The 22,485-nt window shown below is 38.9% G+C and overlaps 1 protein-coding gene across 18 annotated transcripts in view; it reads right to left on the bottom strand.

Moving 5' to 3' along the window:
• MAGI2 (membrane associated guanylate kinase, WW and PDZ domain containing 2) overlaps nt 1-22,485 on the bottom strand; it is a 702,271-nt gene that overhangs the window by 240,055 nt on the left and 439,731 nt on the right. For all 18 annotated transcript variants that reach the window (XM_074538810.1, XM_074538811.1, XM_074538808.1 and 15 more), the window contains one exon: nt 4,226-4,441. In XM_074538810.1, coding sequence (XP_074394911.1) covers nt 4,226-4,441 — 216 coding nt within the window. The remainder of the gene's footprint in view (nt 1-4,225; nt 4,442-22,485) is intronic.

Raw genomic sequence — 22,485 nt, 5'->3', positions numbered from 1 at the left:
GGCAATTTATGAGGAGGTTTTAGCAGTTCTGAATAAAAATATTTCATATCTTTATAACCTTATTGTATCAAATTGCTAAGTTTTTAAATTATGTACAGGAAAGAGTCCATCCTTTTGAAATAACTGTTGAACTGAGGAGTGAGTAGTTTTAATTGAGTAGTTTAACTCATGTTTGCCAATATATTTGAATGTGTCTTCTTATAAAGATGTAGCTTTGCAGCCTTGGAGTTTCTCCCTTTTCTATAGAGCTGGAGCCGTATTCAGTCTCGGTGCTTTTGTATGGAGGCATTGCTTCCCCTGACTCCTGACACCGTGAGAGCCAGGAGCTGACCTGGGCAAGGAAAGCAGGAGTCATGGAGAGCACAGGGTATTCTGTGGGTCACAGGATGTGACTTTGTTGCAATAAATTGAGCTTATAGAACCTAGAAAAATCAATGGATACCAACTTTTGTGTGTTTTTAAATTTTGTATTTTAAATGTGTGTGGTTTTGGAAGCTTTGTATGTTGTTTTCATGCCTCTGGCTGTCTTTGCTGTGTAATAATAAAACAATAAACGCAACATGTTGCCTGGGTCTAGTGCAACTTGCATGGTGATTGATGGCATTGGGACTCTGGTCTTTTGTTCATTCCTAAGGCCTGGAATGATAATTTTGAAACTTTATGTCATATCTTATGCCTCAATTAATTTGAGCCTGACAGAACTTCATTCTCTGGGTGCAACTTATCATTGCTCAAGCACTGTCAGAATAATGCACATACATAAGCATGCTTTCAATGTGAAAGTGATTCTTCTGGAGTTTGGATGATAAACTTCATCAGTCAGCAGTGGAAAGCAAATGTGACATGACCAACACAGTGTCAAAAATACTGATGCTGGTTGTAAAGGAGACCGACTCAATCCGTTGCAGACATTAACAGTGACAGCAGTAAAAACTGCTGAATGTCTGAAAAGTTTCTGGTTACTATTGGATCAAGACTCTTTTTACCTATTTGGTCAAAGCATTAGTTTTGCAGAAATCATTAATTTCAACACAGTGTCTGTCAGGAAAGTCTTCTCAGGTGCAATATCTCGCACCCAGTAGTGTGCTCAATTGCACTAAGTGTAAGAAACCCAATACTAAGTCTAGACTTGCCCATCCTAACAGTTAATCTATAGATTATGTCTCCCATATGTTTCTTGGCAAATAGTAAAGTTCTGAATTTAATTTTAGCCATTTAAGCTCTTTTGTATCTGTAGGCTGAATTAATAACTCTAAACTGTAGAGGTGATCCCCTAAAATGTGTATCTAAAACAGCTATGATCTCTTACATTGTGACATTTCTTTTTTCTTCTAATTTTATATCTACAGAGCAGAGACAAATAGCTCAAACAAAAAAGTAAGACATTTAGGCATATAATTTACTAAAGCTGGATGAGATAAATCTCATCTCCCAAATTATGCTATTTTGTCCTGAGAGAACTTGATCCAGGGTGAAGAGTACTCCATCCTAAAAGGGCCAAAAGCCAAAGCACTGAGAAGGATTCCTGGTCGCTTTAGGGCTGAGGACAGGTGGCACAAATCAGAAAGAATAAACATATTGGGCAGACAATTATGGTCACTTTGTCCATACACAACTGTCTCAGGGAAATCTGATGGACATGAAGCATGGAATATGGAAGGCATTAATGAAAAATTGCTAAAGCTCAACACTTGCACAGATTATGCCGACACTGAAAAGCTGCCTGAAAATTCAGACCAAAAGCACAAAAATCTCTGTAAGCACAGATATAACTTAACTGGTCTGACAAGGATGGGTTTCTTTTCTTCAGAATCATCTTAGATCTGTTAATATTTCAACCTCATGGTCCTATGTGTTAGAGAGGTACTTGAGTTGACAGGCTTGGATATGCAGTTAATAAGCCATTAAATTGCTGAGCATCTATAAAAAATGAATCAATGTTTCAGATGTCCCAGGAGCCTTATAATTAATAAAAGCCTCCTCCTGGAAGTGAAGTATTTAAAATAGAACACTCTTCCTAAAAGAATTGGCAATAACAAATGTCCTACCTTTGCTGATTCTTTATAAAAGCTAAAATGCTCTCTCCACCAGGAGTTTTAAAATAAATAAATTAATTAAAATATTCTGGTTTTCCTGATTGTTTAAAGACACAAACTGGAAATGCACTGACATTTTAGAGGTGACTAAGCCTCTGTCAGCTCACAGAGAAAATGACTGCGGGTAGCAGGGTCTGTGGGAGCCACACTGCCCAACAAAGGCAGCACAGCGTGTATGTGCAGAGCTGCTTTGCTACAATCCCCAAAGTCCTCAATCAGTGTAACTGAACAACAAAACACTGCTTATAAACCATGAGAGCCAACACAGGCACCGCTTGTTCTGCTGGCCACACCAATAGGATTTACTCTGGCAGGGAGAGGAGGGGGAAGAGGGGGTGGGCTGTCCTACACCCGTGCTCGTGTATTTCATTCTGTTACACAGCACATGCCAGCGCCTGCTTCTTCTGGGCTGCCTAGTCATTGTTCACACAGAATTTGCCTGGGAGAAGCACATTATAGGTGTAGAATTCAAGGAAGAACGCAGGTAAATATTGCCTCTTGATCCACTTGGAGCTGAAACATATTGTCCTGGAAACTGCTGCTCAGCAATGGTCTCCTATGTGGCACATTTTGAATAACTACAAAGAATGATCTTTCTAACGATTCCTACAGTACACATCAGAGACCAAATCCTGCCTTTGCCTCTTTCACAGTGGAAGTATCCTGGCAACAGCAGCAGTGCTGATGTTAGGAGCTCCATCCTTTCCTGCTTAGCTGTGTAGGAAGGGCACTCAGTGTCAGGGAGATGCCAACAGATGCAATCTTGTTTGGCAGGGATGAGCAAGGCTTGTGCAGCATGTGGTGGCAGTGGCAAGGAAGCAACACTGCAGCCCTCTGGAGAGCCAAGGGGAAGAACCAGACCCACTCTCACCCCACTGCTGCTGGACACCCCTGGTAGATGGGGATGGGTTATGCACAGGAATTTTCCTTTATATGTAATGTTAGGCAACAGCTAATGAAAAGCATGTGGCAAAATCATCCTGGATGGAAACAAATCAAATTCAGTATACTTTGTAGTGAAGCGGGAATTAAAAGGGTATATATAGACTTTGCAATACGAAAATCCTTCTACAGAGCATAGAAGATTAGGCAATAGATTTTTTGTTCCACAGTAACCTATATATTTATAGAACTTGCAATATTTCATTTTGTCTTCTCATCTGTGTCATTGTCACTAGACTTCGACTTCAACAGTCTGAGTCTCTAAGTTTGCCAGAAAGGATTCACAGCAATATTTCTCATAAAAATCTGAATTCTTCCATTTTCTTCATGAATGACAACAAAACAATTTCTTAAATTCTATTCCAGGATAAGAATTATTAAGTTCTGTAAAATATTGCCTTTGTGTGAGGTGGAGGGGGAAATTGATTACCTGCTTCAGAACAGGCTGGAGTGCTTTCACTCAAGATACCAGTCAGTACCCAGAACCCCTTTTTTTTTTCCTGAAGCACTGTGATCCAAGAAGTAAATCAACAATTGTCTTTCAGAGGTCTTTGACATCTGAAACTCTTATCAGCTTTATGCAGGCTCTGAAACATTCCTGAAAAGTGTCCTCCAGATGGTATTGCCGGGTAGGTTTTAATGGCAGTGCCACACCTTTGTTAATATGGTGACTTTAGTCTTGCACTATATTGCTAAGTCTTCATGATAATTTACAAAATTTCATTTCATAAGGTGCTGAACAATCTTGTGAGTGTCACCATTTGAGAACAACAAGACCCAAAACACAGAGACTATTTATCTGAACAAATTGCAGTTCTCTAGATTCCCTCTATAGTCAACAGAGAGGAGCAGGCACTTGTGAATGATTTCCTAACACAGAAATCTAAACCAGGTCACAATCCATGCTCAGAAAGAAGGCATTTTTCTCTTTGGTCTATGAAGAGGGTTGAAAGAGACTAGTTCAGAGACAGAAATCTTTACAGTAGCTGAGGTAAGTGAGATGACTCCCCAAAATAGAGGTTAAGTAATTATTTTTAGGCTTCAGAGAAATCCTAATATTCAGGATTCCTGCTTTCCCCCCTTGCAAGAACATCCTTACCTGAACATGCATATTCTCACTGCAGAAGGAGGTAACTGAGGACTCTGAATAACAGAAACTGACTGCAAATTAAGAAGGAAGAACAGACCTGGTGTTACTGTCACGTCATTGCCATTGACCACAGGTCTTTCTTCCTCCTCTTCCTCTGGTGGTTCAATGCCTGTCTTCTCCATATTGCTCACAGATTTGTTCCTTTTTCGTTTGCCTTCAGCCCCTGGAGTGGCACCTGGGAGGATCTGGTCTGTCACATTTAACAGCAGCGGGGCCGGTTCTGCTGGAGGCTTCGGAGTGCCGTAATAGTTGTCTGCAAAGAGAGGAAAGGAATAACACATGAGATTGCAGAAATACGCAGGCTGCTGCTGCTTCTTTTGTCTTACTTTAATGGATGTGTGAGGTGGGACCTGGCTCATCAGCTTAAATAAAGAATACTTCAAAATGTTTTCTGCAAAATCCAATGTTTACCTTTCCTGAAATGGTAATTAATTTTCTTTGAGGTAACATAAGTGATCCAATCATGCTCACAAGCACATATCTTATTAACAATTTCTGAAACTACAACAGGTGAAGTTTACATTCCTGCCCAACAAAATGTATTTCTGAAAGTTTAACAGGTTAAGTTTACATTCCTCTCATCCAAATACCTGACAACCAGAGCCACTCTCTTATTTCAAACCATTAGTTAGGATAAATTAGTTTTGCAACATTTATGCCACAAAACAAGAGTTTCTTAATGATCAAAATTTTGATGAGAATATTGATTATTTTTATGTTATGTCATTTTCACTCCCTCAAATTATCTTACCTGCTTAGAAACTAAATAATCATCCAATGAATCAGAGATTTGCAGTTTTCAGTAACACTTTCACTATCTTGTTTTTCATATTTGTGAAATCTTTGCTGTTCACGATTTCAAACTTTGTAATAGCCAATGCTAATATATTTTCAAAGAAACCTTTGAAAATAAGATTGAAACCTTATGCTTTAGGGCTTAACATTATCTCCAAGTACTAAGGAATTCTGAGAAGACTTGAGGGGCTGACAGATTACCCTCTGTTTGTGTCTCCTGAAATTTCTGGCAACTTCCTCTGAGTCACCTGCTTTCTGTCAGAAGGATTATTAGATTAGATGGACCACAGCCCCATCTTATCTATTAATACTTGTATGCTTGCATTTTTAGCACATCTGATCTCAAAATTAGTGTCTTGCTGGTACCACAAATTTTTCATTAAAAATATGGTTAAAATAGATCAGTAACATAATTAATAATATTTTAAAAAGCATGTACTTTGTAGAAAGAAACGTAAATAGTGTGACAATATTATGACAACATGACAATATTATTGTAACCACATATAAGCATGACAAGAATAAATGCATTAAAATATATATGTTATACATGCACAATAAAGTATCATAAAATACATTTTGCAGGCAAAGTAAAAATTATTATTGGCAGCTGTGTTTCCAAAGACTCCCTATGTTCAGCCACATGACCAACTCAATACAGGTAAGTAATTGAACAGCCTTGAAACTACTGAATACTCAATAAATTTTTCACAGCAGTTTAGCAAAACAATACTAACAACAGATGTTTCTGTAATTGTAACACACAGTAAAAATGTACTGTGTTAAATGACACTCATAGTGACTCTGGACTCAGGCATGTTTGAATGAAACTTTGACTCACTGCAGATTTTCCTAGGATTTTGTGAGATGGCAGCAGGTTTAACCCAGCAGGGCTCTGTGGGGGTGACAGTGGGAGCTCTCTGGCTGCTGGCGTCAAAGCAGGGGAGCAGCATTTGGGGTCCAAGGGGCAAAAAGGAAATCTACATTGATCCACTCACAGAGACTGTGCCTCCAGAAAATGTCAAGACCAGATCTGTTTGCAGTCAAATTTCTATGCTCTGACAGTCCAGGCTGTTTTGAGAACATCTGAAAACCAACAGAGCTCAGTTGGAAGTTTACTTTTGTACTGCTCTAAGATCACGTTGCCTATATTGGCGAGACTGTGTGTCTGTAATATCCCATACTTTGAAAAATGGATTCCTCAATTTAAAAATCTCCCTGGCCTAAGCCATTTTACCAGTTTCAATCAGTGCTTCAGAGGCCTTAAGCTTGACAAAACTCATCAAATATACACTGATTTCCACTGATTCCATAAATATCAGAAGATCTATCCCAGGGATATTGTACTAGTGTGACACAAAGTGTGAAACTCAAGTGCAGTACCTTGGCTTTTTTTCCTTTGTTCTTAGTTTTGTCATTGCCATACAAAATTGAGTGCAGTAATAATTAGCAGTAATGCTAATACCCTGAATAGTAGATGAGGTGTTTTAACTGAATGATGCTCTCATGTTATTTTAAAATATTAGACACTTTTTCACTTTGAGTGACTGTATGCATTAATGAGAGACAGAGATAAAATTCATACACACAAAAAAATCTATGAATATCACATATATAAAAATATAAGAAAAAAATGCACATGTAAGATCAGGGGCCAAAGTGCATTTAACTAATTTGATTTCAAACTGAAAATACTGTATAATTTCCCACTTCTGTCCCACAACATAAAACTTTATGTGCTTTACGATCCAGTAACCACTGATTTAAAAGTGAGTTTAAAATCATTTATTGCTAGCTAATTATTGATCTATATTTTTAATTCAAAAATATGCAGAAACAATGGAAAAAAAATAAGAAACTATACACATACTGATACAATCAATGTGTCAATAAAAAATTAGTTAAACTCCAATGGAAAAAATATATAGAGTGAGATATCCAGCCATTTAAATGAAGGAGCAATGCTCCATTACAGAAAAATTAGAATCAACTTAAACTGTTTCTTTTATGAAGAAGAGATTCTCAGTGTCTTGAAATTCCTTACATAAGACTTGGGAGATTAGATATGACAGAAGACTCTCACAAAACCTTGGCGAATGTCATATCTAAGCATAATATAAAGACTAAATGTTTGAAAAAAATAACTTTTGTTGCCATTAAATTCTGAAAATCTCTGATCTCTTTTTCATCTTCCCTGTGCAAGGGGAAGGGTTCAATAGGTTATTGTTGAAACACTAATCATAGGGTACTGAAATTCGTTTTCCTGTAGGTAAAAAAGGAACACCAAATAAACAATTTCAACTGTAGTTAAGTTTTAAAAAGGAATTATTGAAAAGAAAAACAAAAAGAAAAACAAAAAGAAAAAGAGAAAAAAGTAAAAAAAGAAAGTGTTCTAGAAGAAAACATATATCTCATGCTCATTGGCAATGAGAAATACCAGCAGTTAGGAGTTTTTTAAAAAAAATGAATGGAGCACAAAACAGACAACACCTATATAGCACTATACAAAATCACATAGTATCCTTTCTTTTGTATACTGCCTGCTGTTCTGGTGCTTGCCTCTCAAAAATTACATGGGAGAACTAAAGAAGGGCAATTAAAGCTTGGAACTGCTTAAATTGATTTTGAGTTTTCAGCATGGAAATGGAGCAACTGAAGGGGGATATGGCACATATGTATAAAAACAGGACAACCCTGGGAAAGTGCCTAGAAAATCAATGAATGCATGCCTAGCTCCCACTACTTGAGGACAAGAGGATGCCCAAGGAAATTAGCAGGTTTAAAACAAGGAAAAGAAGTGTTTGTTTTTTTTTTTTACACAGCATAAGAGAATAGTGGCATTCACTGTCAGATGCTGCCAATTACATAAATGCAGTCAAAAAGCAATTATACCAAGTCATAGAAGAAAAAAAAAAAGGCCATGAAAGCCTATTAAATGTAAAGGTACAAATTCTGAATCAAGAGTTGCATACAATCAGGTTGGTAGAGCGCAGAATGTAACTCTGCATGCCTTCCCTCTTCTTGTACTTTATGCCTTAAATCTCACAGGTCTCTTCCAATCTAGGTGATTCTATGATCCACCAAGGGGCAGTAGTAAAGACAATTTCCCTCCATTTGACTAAGTGCAGCTGCTCTGTTACTCAGGTTCCTCCTTGTACTCAGAGAAATGTCTGTATACTCACCTGCCACCCCTGCACAGTCAAGAGGTCAGTTTAAGCCCAAGTGAAGCTCTTTGTGCTGGCCCTGAATCAAAGCCTCGGTGCAGGCAGGCAGTGCACAAAAAGCCCCTCTGCTGAATCCATCTGGCTGCTGTTCCTGATTGCTTCAGTGCTTCCAGCTGCTTCTGAGTGCAGCTGAGCACTGGAGAGGGTCTGGCCTAACCTATTTGACTTGGCTGCCAAAGCAGCTTGGAAGCCGTGGCACAGTGACAATTACCAAGTGTCCCTTGCCACCTCTGAGCTGCGTGAACCCTGTCAGCACCCTGATTCTACAAGGAAGAGTCAGACAAATTGATGGGTAGCCTTGCTCTGATGACAGAAACCAGATCAGGAAGTCAGAAAGTCACAAGAAGCAGAAAGTGAGGAAATAAGGAGGAGGAAAGAGCTTATTTTTTTCCTTAACTTTAGTTCACCTATGTCAGGATGTAGTAAGATTTCTATTTTATCGATGAAGCGTTTGATGGTGAAGCGATATCCTAACTTGCTTCCTGAGAAAAGGTAAGCCTTTGAGGATGAAAAAAAGGCAGAGCACTTGGGTGGTAGCAAAGAAGCAGGAAAATCCTCATGCTGAAATGATAACAAGACTCAGATATAGTGACAGTGCCTATACTGATGTGCTCAACACCCAGTGATCCCAGTTACTGGGCAGTTATAAATGTGCCCCCGTGTCGTGCTCTTCTTTGTGCTCCACTGCAGGGACTGACCTACAGGCACTTTCCTCTCCTGACCTTCCCAGTCCCTGTCCCTTTCCTTTTGTCAGGAAAGGCCCAAAATGCAGCATAGAGTGGACATCTCTTGCCATCCTTCTGGACAGAGAAGGGAGAGGAAGGGCTTTGGGCCAGGTCTGCACTCCAGGCTGTGGAGGAGGAGGAGCTCCTTCAGCTCCTGGGCAGGCCAGCCTGAGCCATCAGGTTGTGGAGAAAGGGGACCATTGCTGAGAGCACCCTTGGCTCCTGAAGCTCCCCTGATCTCACATAAGGAATTAAAAATTCTAGTTTAAAAATGTATCATGAAAAGTTAAAATAGTGATGAGGAATTAGGAAATTATAGTAAAAATGAACAACCAGACAGAAAACAAGAGGTGTGCCAGTGCCAGAAGCTGTTAGGATGAATGCTTCCAGCTGTGGTGTGACTCACATTCTCAGCCCAGAGCAGACACATTCCTTTTCACACTTATTTTTAGAGCGAGATGAAACAATACCCAGCTACAAATACACACCTGCCTCTGCTTATTCAGCACCCTCATTTGGATTGATCTGTCTTTTTTGTTTATACAGCTTTGAAATGCTGAAGTATCAGTCAAAATTGTGTGAGTCAGCCACAACTCTAGGAAATGAAAGACAAACCTTATTCTTCAGTTATGAGAACAACTGCAAATGTTATGACGAATGTTAAAGCCCTACATATTTGCTTTTGTGATCACTGACTGATAATAAAATAAGGGGAAATACTCTGGGGTCTAATTGCTGCCTAGATTTGAGTTACATTTGATATTTTAACAGTTCACAAATGCACATGGAAATGTAATAGATTCCAATGGTATAGAGAGTTTTAGGTAGGCAGAAATTAGCTTAAGTTGAAAAAAAATAATAATGTGAACAAATATGAATATTTTATAATTTCATTAAAAGAAGATGGCTGAATTTATGACTAGAAGCCAACTGCATTCCACAAGAAGCATCTGTTCATGATTTATGTCTGTTTATACTCAGTATCCAGACAAAGACTGGTGACAACTGGTGTCCCTCAGGGGTCCATACTGGGAAAAACAGTGTTTAATATCTTCATCAGTGACACCACCAGTGGGACTGTGTGTACTCCCAGCATGTTTGCAGATGACACCAAGCTGAGTGGTTTGGTTGGTGCACCTGAAAAACAGGGAGCCATCCAAAGTGATTCGGAGAAGCTCCAGAAGTGGGCCCAGACCACCTGCAAGGGGCTGCACCTGGGGTGGGACAGTCCCAGTGTCAGCACAGGCGGGCCATGAGCAGATCCAGAGCAGCCCTGACAGGAAGGACCTGGAGGTGCTGGTGGGAGAAAATCTGGACATGACCTGGCAATGAGCACTCACGGCCCAGAAAACCAGCTGTACCCTGGGCTGCATCCAAAGCAGCGTGGCCAGCAGGGTGAGGGAGGGGATCCTGTCCCCCTGCTCTACTGTCCTGAGACCAGGCCTGCAGGGCTGCATCCACCTCTGGGATTCTGGCACAAGAAAGACATGGACCTGTTGGAGCAAGTTCAGAGGCACCTCTCCTGTGAGGACAGGCTGAGAGCTGGGTTTGTTCAGCCTGGAGAAGAGAGGAATCCAGGGAGACCTTACTGTGGCCAGTCAGTACCTAAAGGAGGCTTAAAAGGATGACTTTTTAGAAAAACTTGTTGCAATAGGACAAGGGATAATGGTTTTAAAATAAAAGAGGGTAGATTCAGACTTGCTAATAAGGAAGACATTTTGTTATTGTGAGGATGTAGAAACACTGGAAGTTTTCCAGAGAGTAATAGATGTCCACACCTGGAAACATTTAAGGTCAACTTCGACAAGGCTGTGAGTGATAGTAAAAGGTTTTAAAATCATAAAATTCAGGGAATTAGAAAAAAGCGAGACTTAGTGGGGCCCTGGAAAAATATTAAAAATAGACCCTGAAAATGTTAGGCTTTGTGTTTGCCAGATCATGTGAAATTGAACCTGCATAAGCAGTATATGATAAATGATATAATTGTTAGATGTGATGATTGTTTAGTAATTAAGTATAATTATTGTTTAATTGTAAGAAGAATAATGAGAAACTATGTTAGAAGTTTGAGGGGGATCACGGGGAGCCCATGCTTGAATGAAATCTATGTATACAATAGAACAATATAAGTTTAATAATTAACATGAAAGTTATATAATGATAGAATATAAAAACATGTTCACCCTGAACCCATGTCAGAGTCAGATTTGGGTTTGTACCTCTGACACCCAAAGCTCTTCAATAAAAGCACCTGCATATAATCATTCTCATGATTATGTGTTTCTGAATGCTAACATGAGGAACCTGATCTAGCTGAAGACATCCCTGCTCATTGAAGGGGGTTGGACCATCCTTTCCAACTCAAACTATTCCATGATTCTATGAAAATCAAAGATCTTTTCAAAACAAGGTATTTAATTTTTTTAACTTAACCTGCTTTGGAGTCTGCACATTAACTATTATGGTCTACATTCACTCTATCTGGCTTTAAGTGTTTAATTGATGGAGTATTTAATTGGAATTAAGTAAAGCAATCATCTTTCAGGAAGTGCCTAAAAAAAAAAATCTTCTATAATGACCCCCAGCCTGCAAGCCCTGGGACATCAAGCTGATATCTGCAACTCTCCACACCCTGTGCACTCTTGGCATGTAAGTTTAAGCGTAGCTTTCTGTTAACCTCCAGCAGACAGCAAGAAAACAAGCTCATGGTTTTGGTATTGTTTAGGGCAGGCCCAACACACTGGCAGTATAACCAGCAGGGTAAAACTATATGAAGTTGGCAGTCTTTTAAATTTTGTGTGAAGTTTTTCTGGATAACATATCCCAGGAAGAGGTGTTGCAGACATCCTCTTTGAAGGATCTGGTATTAAACCATGGAATTGTTAAGACTGGAAAGGACCTCTAAGGTCATCAATATAATTGTTAACACAGCACTGCCACGTTCACCTCTAACCATCTCCCTAAGAGCCACAACTACAAATTTATTGAACATTTTCAGGGATGGTAATTCAAACACTTTCCTGAGCATCATTTGTGTGCAATGAATGTCAAAGACAGGAAGGAATTCTTAAATGCATGTTCTGTGAACTTCTATGAACCAAGCACGTGCTATCACTGTGCTTTCCCTTCACTGTGCACACACAGCACTGCCATAGAGGTATGTCCAATCAATTGCCATCTGCTTGTGAAATCACTTTATTCTAACATTTCTGATCATCTGTATATGTAATTTACAGCATTTTTGTATGCCTGCTTTGCTCTGCAGTAAAACCACACAAGTACAGAATATTCTAAACCTGAAAAATCCACTTCTCTGTTTCCTTACAACCATCTTATAAAATTCCTAAAGAGGAAGAGTACATAGACTTTGATAAAATATAATTAGTGATGTATTTTAACAAAATCCAAGACAATTACCACCTCCTTAAGGAAGTCTAGCAAACTTCTTTTCACCCACTCACCCTGAGTAATTTATTTTGACGGGTGACTATACTATAATTAGGGCCTTTTTTTAATCATTGCTGTAAGCTTGGGTGAGTAGATTTTGTTCTTGGGTTCATACATTTTCATGACGGTTTTGCAAAGCTGCTTGATGGATTGAAGTTGCAGAACTCTTACCGTGACTCCAAAGAAAGTGGAATTAAAAAATGAAGCCGTCTGAAGCATTTAGATTGCAGATTTACATTGGTATTATTTTTACTCATGGACTTGTGTCATTAAAATGGCAAAGAAACAGTAAAAGTTGTAGTTCAGATCTCCCAGAATTTAGAGGAAAAAAGTTACTAAATATAGATTCACAATTATGTTTTTGAACAGCAGCTTCTAACTTCTATTTTGTTCTATATTCACAAGAAAAGTTATACTTATACTGTGATCTTTGTGGCTAATTTGAGTTTCTTTTAGACAGAACACTGAAGGTCCCGGAAATGTCTTTGCTCTTCTTTTACTAACTAAGCCTTTGAATCCAGATTTCTTAGTTCTCTGAGCCTTGCTGTTAAATTAAAGTCTGAATTAAAAATAAAGATTAAAATTTATTTACTTTGGGAGTGCTGTCTGAATGAGTTACACATGATACCCAGGGCTACTTGTTACACAGTCTGTTTTTTCTCCCCTTTCTATTTCCTAACTGCATTGGGCTTCAGCTACAAATCAAGTTACTTGAAAGAAATACTTTCTGGACATCCCAGGATTCTGCTGGAACAGAGGGGTCAGAGTCATTGCCTGTGCATTCCCAAGAAACACTTCAGCACTTTCTGGCAGGGGCCATCCAGCTGTTTCCCAGGGACAGGGGCACATTTGATGCCTTGTGCTGCTGCGCCTCTTCCCCAGGCTGAATTCTCATTTAGGTTGGTCTCTGCAGCTTCTGGTGACAGACATTAGGCAATATGTTAACTTCTGTGTCAAGTAATGACATTTTAATAACTGGCTTCAGGATTGTCTATTCATCTACATTAAAATTAAGTCACTAATTATAGCTGTGGATTTTTGCCCAAGAGTGTTCTGGCCCCCAGTGAATGCAATAGCAGAGGAAGTTTCTAAATTCAAAAATACAGAGATGGAGACAAGATGGGCTGTCAAACCTTCCAACGTGACAAAACTGCTGTTCTCTTGCTGTTGGACACCAGCTGTCCCCAATAAGAGCATCTCTTTTCCATCCATACAGACTGGGACAGACTTTATAAGTAAGGATGTACAAGTTTGGTTTTTATTTCTTAATTGGCATTTTCAAGATAAATATCAGAAGCAAATTGATTTTAGTAACAATAAGGGGGTGATAGAGTACACCAGATATGCACAGGGCATGGTCTGATTTTGAAAATTTTTAAGGCCCCCAAATTAAGGCATATATAAGCTAGTTCTCATTTTTAAAAATATATTTTCCTCAGAGACATCACTTCACAATTTAGTGTATTTCAGAGAGCTCAAACTTCTAAGTTTTCTTCATCACTGTTTCCATAGCTCCATTTTACATAGCTGCTTTTCCTTTTAATGACACTTTTCTTCCTCCCACCTTTTAAATACTAGGGTGGTTTTATCCTATAAATACTCTGCATTCCTTAGATTTTGCTAATTAATCTTTTAGCTGATTGCCCATCTACAAATTTTGGCACATATGCAAGATTAATCCCTAAAGCTCTGTGTAAGAGTACAAGGAGCAAGAAGACAACAATTTCACCTTCATAAAATCGGGTACAGCCCAGACTGTTTTCATCATCCCTTTAATTTCTACCAAGACCAAACCACGTGAACAGATACAATTCTCTTGAGCGCTGAATCTCTCACAGTTGGGAAATAACTGTTCTCCTGTCAGATGTGGGAATCCCAGGGGTTGAAGGTGTAAATACCTTTCAGATAAAGTAACTATAAACCATCCTGTGTTAAGCCCAGGTGGAGGTGGCTGCACAGAGGGAACTGTCATGCTTTAAGATTCCTCTAAGATTAAGGTCCTGACCTTATTTCTCCCAAATATTCTTCAAGTTTGTATTTCTTTCGGAGAAGCAGAACACATCAGTTTTAGATAATGGCCTAGGAGAGAGAGGACTGCTTATCAGATGCAGCAGAGTGCTCCACACACAGCAAATCATCACACATCTCACAACCATCAGCAAATATGAAATGACTTTCAACTTCCATAATTTGATCTTCTGCTGAGCACAGTGTACCAGAAGTGAAAAATCTAGACAGATATGGCAGACCTCTTGAAAAGGCCACTCCTACATATTTAAGGAAAACCATGGACAAAGAGAAAGGAATGAATAATTAATACAAAATGGAATTTGGACTTCAAAAGTAGGAATCACAAAGGTACAAATGCAGACTATTGGAAAAAGACTACGCAACAATACAGCTTGATAAATATATTAGAAACTGTTTTATAGTGTTTTTACTGCACACTTTAAAGCAATCCTGTCATCTGACCTCATCTTCTAAAAGTAGTAGTATAATCTAAAACCTCTGCTTTTCCAGAAAAGAAACATGGTTCAATTCCTAAACAGTGTGTTCTTTGCTGCAGCTAAGCACAGACACCAAGATACTTTTTCCCACCTCACTTATAATTTTTACTGTGTGCTGTCTGGATGGGACCCTTGAGTAATCACCTGTCCCTAAATGTGTATGATCCCTAAGTGATGTAGAGAGTAGGTTTTTAGCTAATTTCACTTTTCCTGCTCAAAAGTTCAGTATCTAAAATAATGAACTCTCTTCCCCCATCTGCCCTGGTAGCGATTTTAGATGAGATTAATTGACCTCTGGAAGTGTACATGGGTTTTGGCTGTTACTTTAAAAGACACCTTTAAGCTTACTAATGTTAGAGGACATGATTCAGACCCTTAATGATCAAGGTCCCAGCACACTAAATCATGCTATTACTTTTTTCCTTCGTTTAAAGATTTAGGCTAAGCAAAGCTAAAAAAAAGATTTTCTGCTTCCCTTTGTATATTTTACATATTATGGCTAAGATTTTTGTAGAAGTAAAAATCCTGTGCCATATTAGAGAACAGCTTGCAGCAGAGTCCCTCCCTTTTGACAGTAGTGCCTACATGGTTTTACACCCTTACAAATTATCTGGAAAGATGAGAAAAGTCTAAGAATATTTCTAGACAAAATTTCATCTAGTTCAGTCTGGGCCACTAAAATGAATGTTTCTGAAGGTTCAGAAGGCTTGAAAAAGAGAGAAAAAAATAAGTCTAGGGGAAGTTATTATTTTAGGTAAAATTTATTACTGATTAGTGAAAATCAGAGCGATTTGGTTGCCAATTACTGTTCTTTCTAGAGTGATACTGGCATTGCTGCAGACATCTCACTGTATAGTAGCAGCTTCCTTCTGCTAAATAATAAGCAAAGTTAGAATCATTTACTGAACTAAAGGAATCAAATGTCATGCAGTACTCATCAAGTGGTTAAGAACTTTATTGCATGCAGCATTGGCGCAGACTTGTTTAAGGAAAAAAAAGTTCCCGAAAGAAAAGATGTTCTAAGAAAAGCAAGTAAAATTATAAGCTTCCTATAATAAAAATAAAATGCATTTCAGTTGTACAAATTAGCTATATTTCTGTAGAAGGTGGTATGAAGGAAAGGATGTGCCAAGTTTTTCAGATGTTTTGTTAGGAATGGGAATGAATTTCAAGAACATAGAATCACTATACTAGAAGTTTCTGAGAGATTACCCATATGTTAAATCAATTCACACTTACCACAGATCTATCTGAAAATGCCATGTGTAGGGCTAGGTGAAGTTTATTCAAAAATGATACTGCAGTGGTCTTACAGTCATGAGATCTGTGTGATCTGTTTTTTGCCTGACACAAGAAGCTGGATTAATGCCCCCACCCCAGGTTTGTTAACTACTGTGCCTCCTTTTTCTTTCATAGGACTTCAAGCTTATTTTAAAAGCTGTGTTTATAGACACCTTATACATTTTCAGAGTGGCATTTTCTCTGTGTTATAGCTGGAAATCTGTCTCCAACAGCCTTGACAACCTTGTGAAGATACTCTAGACTTAATTTCATTTGACAGTTTCTTCAAACCTGAGGAAGAAAAGAGATCCCTGTAGTCAATCAGTTTTTTTATTCATTTATTCATGCTGCTACCAGAGAAAGTTATCTTGCCAATTGGAGAAGTGTGTAGGGAATCCTTTCTTTTTGTGCCTAAAAAGCCTTTGCAGATTGTCCTGGATAGTCATCTTGCACAACATGAATAAATCAGATGGTCCCTATTGGCCTTTCCTGAAGGAGTTGTCAGAATAAATAAAAATACTTCTCAGAGACTCACAGTGATTCCAGGTACACAAAAATAAACAAAAAAACTTTAAAAAGAAAACCAACCCAGAGAAAAAACTGCATAAATTGTGTTCATCAACAGATTATTTTGCCATATTAGTGAGAATCATCAGGTGTTTTTTAAAGTAATTTGAAATTATAAAGCCGAAATACTAAACCATAACTAACACTTAATGGAGGCACTGTGTTCGCTGTTTTCCTTAAAGCCAGTGGGATCTCTCTTTCTAAAGTGGTATTTTTTACCTCACTATTCTGTCCACCACCTTGCTCCTGAGATGGCTGAGATACAGAGCTTTACCTTTCTCATGTGAGTTTTAACCCATGACTTTACTGCCAGTGAGGTCTTGTGCTACAAGAACACATTTTAGCTCCTCCAGAGCTCAGTTACTGCATAAAGATCTATGATGAGGCAATCCACAACCCCAAGAACCTGTCCTAAAACCACACAACCTACCAGTGTTAAAACACAACTTTAAGCCAGAGAGAAAAAAGAAGGTTTAAAAACTAGTTATTTTTGAATAATTCCAAAAATTTCTGATTAGACACAAACTAAGAGATATTGAGGAATGGAGTAATTGATACTGCCTGGGGTGAGTTTACCACACATTAGTAGAAAAAAAGAAACCAAAAACAGGGAAAGAGTTTTGAAGTTTGTAAAAAAAGAAAGGCTTGATCATGCTTGATGAGTCTTTTCTCCTAGTTCTTGCTCCTAAGCTGTATAATGAGGCATTCTGGCATGCTCTTCTTCAGGCCCCACAAATTACAAACTTCACAATGTCATTCTTCCGAAAGAAGGAATGGAGGGCCACCTTCATTCAGGAGCTAAGCCACCGCTGGGAGGGCAAGGTGAGACATTAAATAAACCCTGACCTTCCGCTGATTCTTTTCTTTGGACATGAGACAAACAAGAAAGTGTAATAACCACCACCAGAGCCTGGACATTTTGCCGTTTAGCCAACTCGTATCGCTCAATCTCTGATTGTGGATAGGACTGCTGGGGAAGTGGGGTAAAAACAGGTGCTGTCCACTCATTTATTGACTCTGACAGAATTTAGGCACCAATGGACATTTTGGTCCCAAGGTCATGGAGGTCTCTGCATGCCCAGTACTGCAGGAATGCAGCAGCTGCAAATGCTGACTAAATTAAGTGGTTTTGGAGTTGATGGTGGCAATGTTGCCTTTAATTTACACTAAAAAGATACAATAGAAATGTTGTTTAAAACAGTGAGATTTGTAGATCCATCTGACCAAACGCAGAAAGAGCATTGTAAAAAGATGAAGAGTTTTCATTTTGTCTCTGAAAGACGATCTCTAATAACTGCCTGAAGGCCATTAGACAAATAATTAAAAACAGAAGTAAAGTAAATGAGTTGCTATTCACCAGGTTGACTGTGGGGGGAAAAAAAAAAAGGATAGCTGAAAAATCTGTGCTCTTTTCATTCTCTGTCAAGGACAGCCAAATGTTTTTGATGTGTGGTCTGCACAGTCATTACAGATTGAAGCCAACATGCACAACTGTCCAAGTGTTTCTTATCTCTCTCTTTCTCATTGACACACTGTGTTGCCCCAGGCTACCTTTTGTTGGCTGTCCTTGTTTTGCCTGCCTGCCTGTTTCATTTCTGATCCGAAAATCCTGTTCTGGGGTAAAAGACTTCTCTACTCTGTCATGGATACCTCTTGACTCTGCCCTGTTAGCCAGCGGAAGCAACAAAGAAAATTAAAAGCATTTGTCTTGTTTGACTTTAATTTTTGAAAACTGCACCTAATAAAAATTCTCTGGTAATACCAAGCATTGGTCTGGTCCTATGAAAAAATGAAAGGGTTAGTGCTCTATGGAAAAAAAAAAAAAAAAGAGCTAGGTATGTGTAAATTATTTAGGTAAACTATGCATCTGTGACTGATAGGAATCTTCCAATCTGTAAAATTCTGGTACAACTATGCAAATGCCTCCTGTGAAATAAACATGTCATGATCTCAAATTCAAAGTTTATCAAGTGTTCCAGTGTTGTAATTATACCTAAATCTTTAGAGAAGACCTGTGTTTTCCACAACCTTCATTCCACCATGAAACTACCCTCTCAAAGGTATCGAGAATGTGATTCTCCTTTTGTGTGACCATAAATCAAGTACTTCCACTGAAGCTAATGGACTTACTGTGTTATGAAGGAAATGCAAAGTTCAAGCATTTAAAAAGTGCAATTCTGTCAAACAAAGGGTTTTTTTGGTGATCTTTGAGTGATTACTTATGACAAGATTCACTATATTTACTCTTGTAAATGGCAAGTAATTTCTCTTTAATTTTCAGTCTGGACAGCAAATGGTTGGGAAGAGTCACAAAGCAATAACAACCTTGAACACTTATGCAACACTTCACATTTCAAACTGCTTCAGAAATGTAAACCAATTAGGCTGTCATTATGATTTATGCTAAGGGAGACAAGAAATATATAAACAAAGTCAAATAGAAATGCAGGGCTCCAAACCACAGTTCTGTGAATTAGAAATCACAGAAAGAGCCTTCCAGGGACTTCCTGGAAAATGGAAGATAAAACTCTGGAGTAGATTGAGTAACAGCTAAGACAATGTAACCTAGTTACTGTTGAATGGTCATGTGTGGAACACAGAACACATAAATACACCATTTGTCTAAATAAGCATTATCAGCTTCATCTCACAAATAACTATTGTTCATTAGCTCATTAGTGAATTTCTTGAGATGTCTTATTTACAATGCAATTAACCCTGGCAGATCTGTCTAAACTGATAACCAAAGGGCAATTAAAATCAGTACCCATGCCAGACCATTAGATGATTTAAAGAGTAATATCTATGCAACTGGTTCCTTTTACAAGTACATTGTTAACATCAGGAGCATAAATGTTAATTAGAGTAATGACTTCATTCACCAATTTCTTTTCTACAGGGCCACTTGGATCAGAATTCAGCTCCTCTGTTTGAAAGGGCAAGTTCTCTTTAATTAGGACCGCTACTCCATTGGTAGTAGTAATAAATGAGAGGAGAGATCAAGGTCTCACCCACCAGGATTTTCTCCACTTTTTGGTTTCTGTGTAGCATTCAGTGCTTCAGAAAAAAAAGCTCCAGTTTTAGTCAGAAAAAACCTGAAGTCCTTATTCTTATAATGTTAATGGAGATCTTTTACAAACATTTATTTGCAGCCCAGATATTCTCATATCATCATTTTTGAGATAAATTTTCCTCCCTGCATGTTTCACTAGGTAGACCAGCAGCTTTAGGTCATTGCTATTCCCCTGGATCACCTCCCCTAAGGCAGGGGTCTGTGCCAGAGTGAGACTAGTTAAGAAAAAGTGTCAAAGACTATTTAATTTCAAGCCTTCTCTGCTGTTGTGCATGTCTCACTCTTCAATCACGCTCTGACCCTGTCGAGGCACACACGTGCAGCTGGGAGAGGATGGGCTGCTCTTGGCAACAGCAGTGCGCAGTGCCCTGCCTGGTGCTGACCTGAGCTCCACAGCAAGGGCTTTGAGCCCAGCCTGCACACATCACAGCAGGGACAAAGCAGCAAAAAAGTGTAGGCTGAGGAGACAGAGAGAGGAACACATGACTGCACTTGCAGGGCAGGAGAGATTTCTCCTCATCACGCTTAGCCTAGACCAGCAAAACCTCATGGACTTTCACAAGGCCACTGCCACCTTTCCTTCCTTAAATGTTGGGATACATTATTGCAGAATAGGTTGGATTCTAAGGAGTTAATTCTTGGCAATATTTCTTAAATCTGGCAGGGCATCTGCATGCACTGGGCATATGCTCTTACAGCTTTAGTGGCCAAGGATGGACTTGAGTCAAGAATGGGCCACAGTTACACGGTTACTTCAGAGACCAAAGCTGTAGAGTGCAAAGGATGAACATCATGTTCTCAGATGTACTATGTTTCTGCAGGCTCTGAGACCCACATTTCACATTCCTATCCCCAAAGGGGCAAAGAACAAGCAGGTACAGACATAACTTGGAGTAGACATGGGCACCAGTCTTCAGCTGGTTTTGCTGGGTACAAGCTCCTTCTGGACTCTAGTGCCAGTCTACGAGCTTGTGGGCAAATTATGTGTGCTGAATCATGAGGTACATTCCTCTACAGAAAGTAATAACTGGCAGATAGATAATGATACTCTGTGGAGCAACCTGCATTGTCTCTTAGCATCCATAAAGATGGCAACTTGCGCAGCCAGAGATGTGCTCAAGTATTTACATTTACATGCACACAACAGTAACATCATGCTCAGGCAAGGTTTCTCATACACTGATATGAGAGAGAGCCACATCTTAGCTTGACCCTAACTAGGTCACCAGGAGTTACCAGTGGGAATATGCAAGGGCCCTCAAAGAACAATTTATTGGGGCAATACCAACAATACCTTCCTAAGATTAAACACTGGAAGGAACTGTCTTAGTCTTAGTCAGAACAGCATTGCTAAAATCAATGTCTTTAATCCTATAAATAAAAGCCAAGAACATTAAATAATATCATATGTCTAAAACCAGTATACTCCTTGTACATAGTTAACACTTGGTCCTACTTGTTCATACTAAACACCGTTACAGAGGGCTAAAATTGAAAAATTAATAACTTCTGTTCTAAAGAGTTTTGATGTTATTGTGGCCAGCTGATACCACTGAACTTGACTCAGTATTTCGAAATAGAAAAGTCTGAAGAACTGCAAATTTGCCAGGTTGAAGCTACATCACTGCAATGACAAGGTGATTCAGGCATTTCCCCTGTTAGGGCACTACATAAATTACAACCAAAATTTATATTAAATCAAAGGAATATGTCATCACCAGTAGAAAATAAGTCAACAGTGTAAGCCTTGCTATTAATGGTTCACAGTGTCAGAAGATCAAAGGTGACCCAGGCATGGAGAATGCACAAGAATTTGATCCTCAGACAGATGATCACTGAGCAGGCTGCAAGGAAAAACTTACAGAGCTACTGTCAGTTCTGATTTTTAAGCTGGATGTTCCACATTAAAAATGTCATTCAGAATGATCCTAAAACTTGCTGCTGTGTGCCATTAGTTCAAGTGCTGTGTTAACAGTACTGCATTAACATCAGTGCCTCTCTAGTACAAAGTTTTGTGCAATAAAATTATAACAAATAACATTTGGAGATGCTGAGTTTCCAGGCACATTTTCTGTTCAGAAGAACTAATGATGTCATTGTCACTATATTCACCAACCTTGCTGAGCAAGACCTATTTTTGTGTAAAGTTCTCAAAATAGCTTTTAGACTGCAAGACGTGTTGGAAGTTGGAATAAATCCAAGACTTGTGAAAGTTGTACTGATGCCCCTCATCATTGCTCTGTTATGGACCATCATCCTTCTGGACGGATAATTCTCTCTAGTGCTCCTAGCTGAATTTGTCTGAAGCAGACCAGAGGGCTGTTGAGTACAGCCTGCTCTTCTGGCAGACAAATGGGAGCTACAGGAAAGAGAGGGATGGGAGAAAGCAGTAGTGAGTGGCCACATTGGCCAGTTCTCCACCAGCTGGTGCTGGGTGGGATGTCTGTCAATGCCCCAACAAAGGAGTGAGATCCAGCTGTCATACTGACATAATGAATACAACTCAAACACTGCACACTAAAGTATGTAAGGATCTTTTAATACATTAAAAAACCTTTTTTTTGGCCCTAGCATTACCTTAATATCCAACTCTCTTGTGTTCTATCTCCAAATCTCCTTTAGTTTCATATAAATCTGGATTAAATATGGATATTTCAGGTTAGTAATCAAAAAAGATT

The sequence above is a fragment of the Zonotrichia albicollis genome, chromosome 4 (genome assembly GCF_047830755.1).
Source record: "Zonotrichia albicollis isolate bZonAlb1 chromosome 4, bZonAlb1.hap1, whole genome shotgun sequence".
In the NCBI taxonomy this organism is placed as follows: domain Eukaryota; kingdom Metazoa; phylum Chordata; class Aves; order Passeriformes; family Passerellidae; genus Zonotrichia; species Zonotrichia albicollis.
The sequence above is the reverse complement of the archived record's forward strand: the minus strand, read 5'-3'. Positions and strand labels throughout refer to the sequence as shown.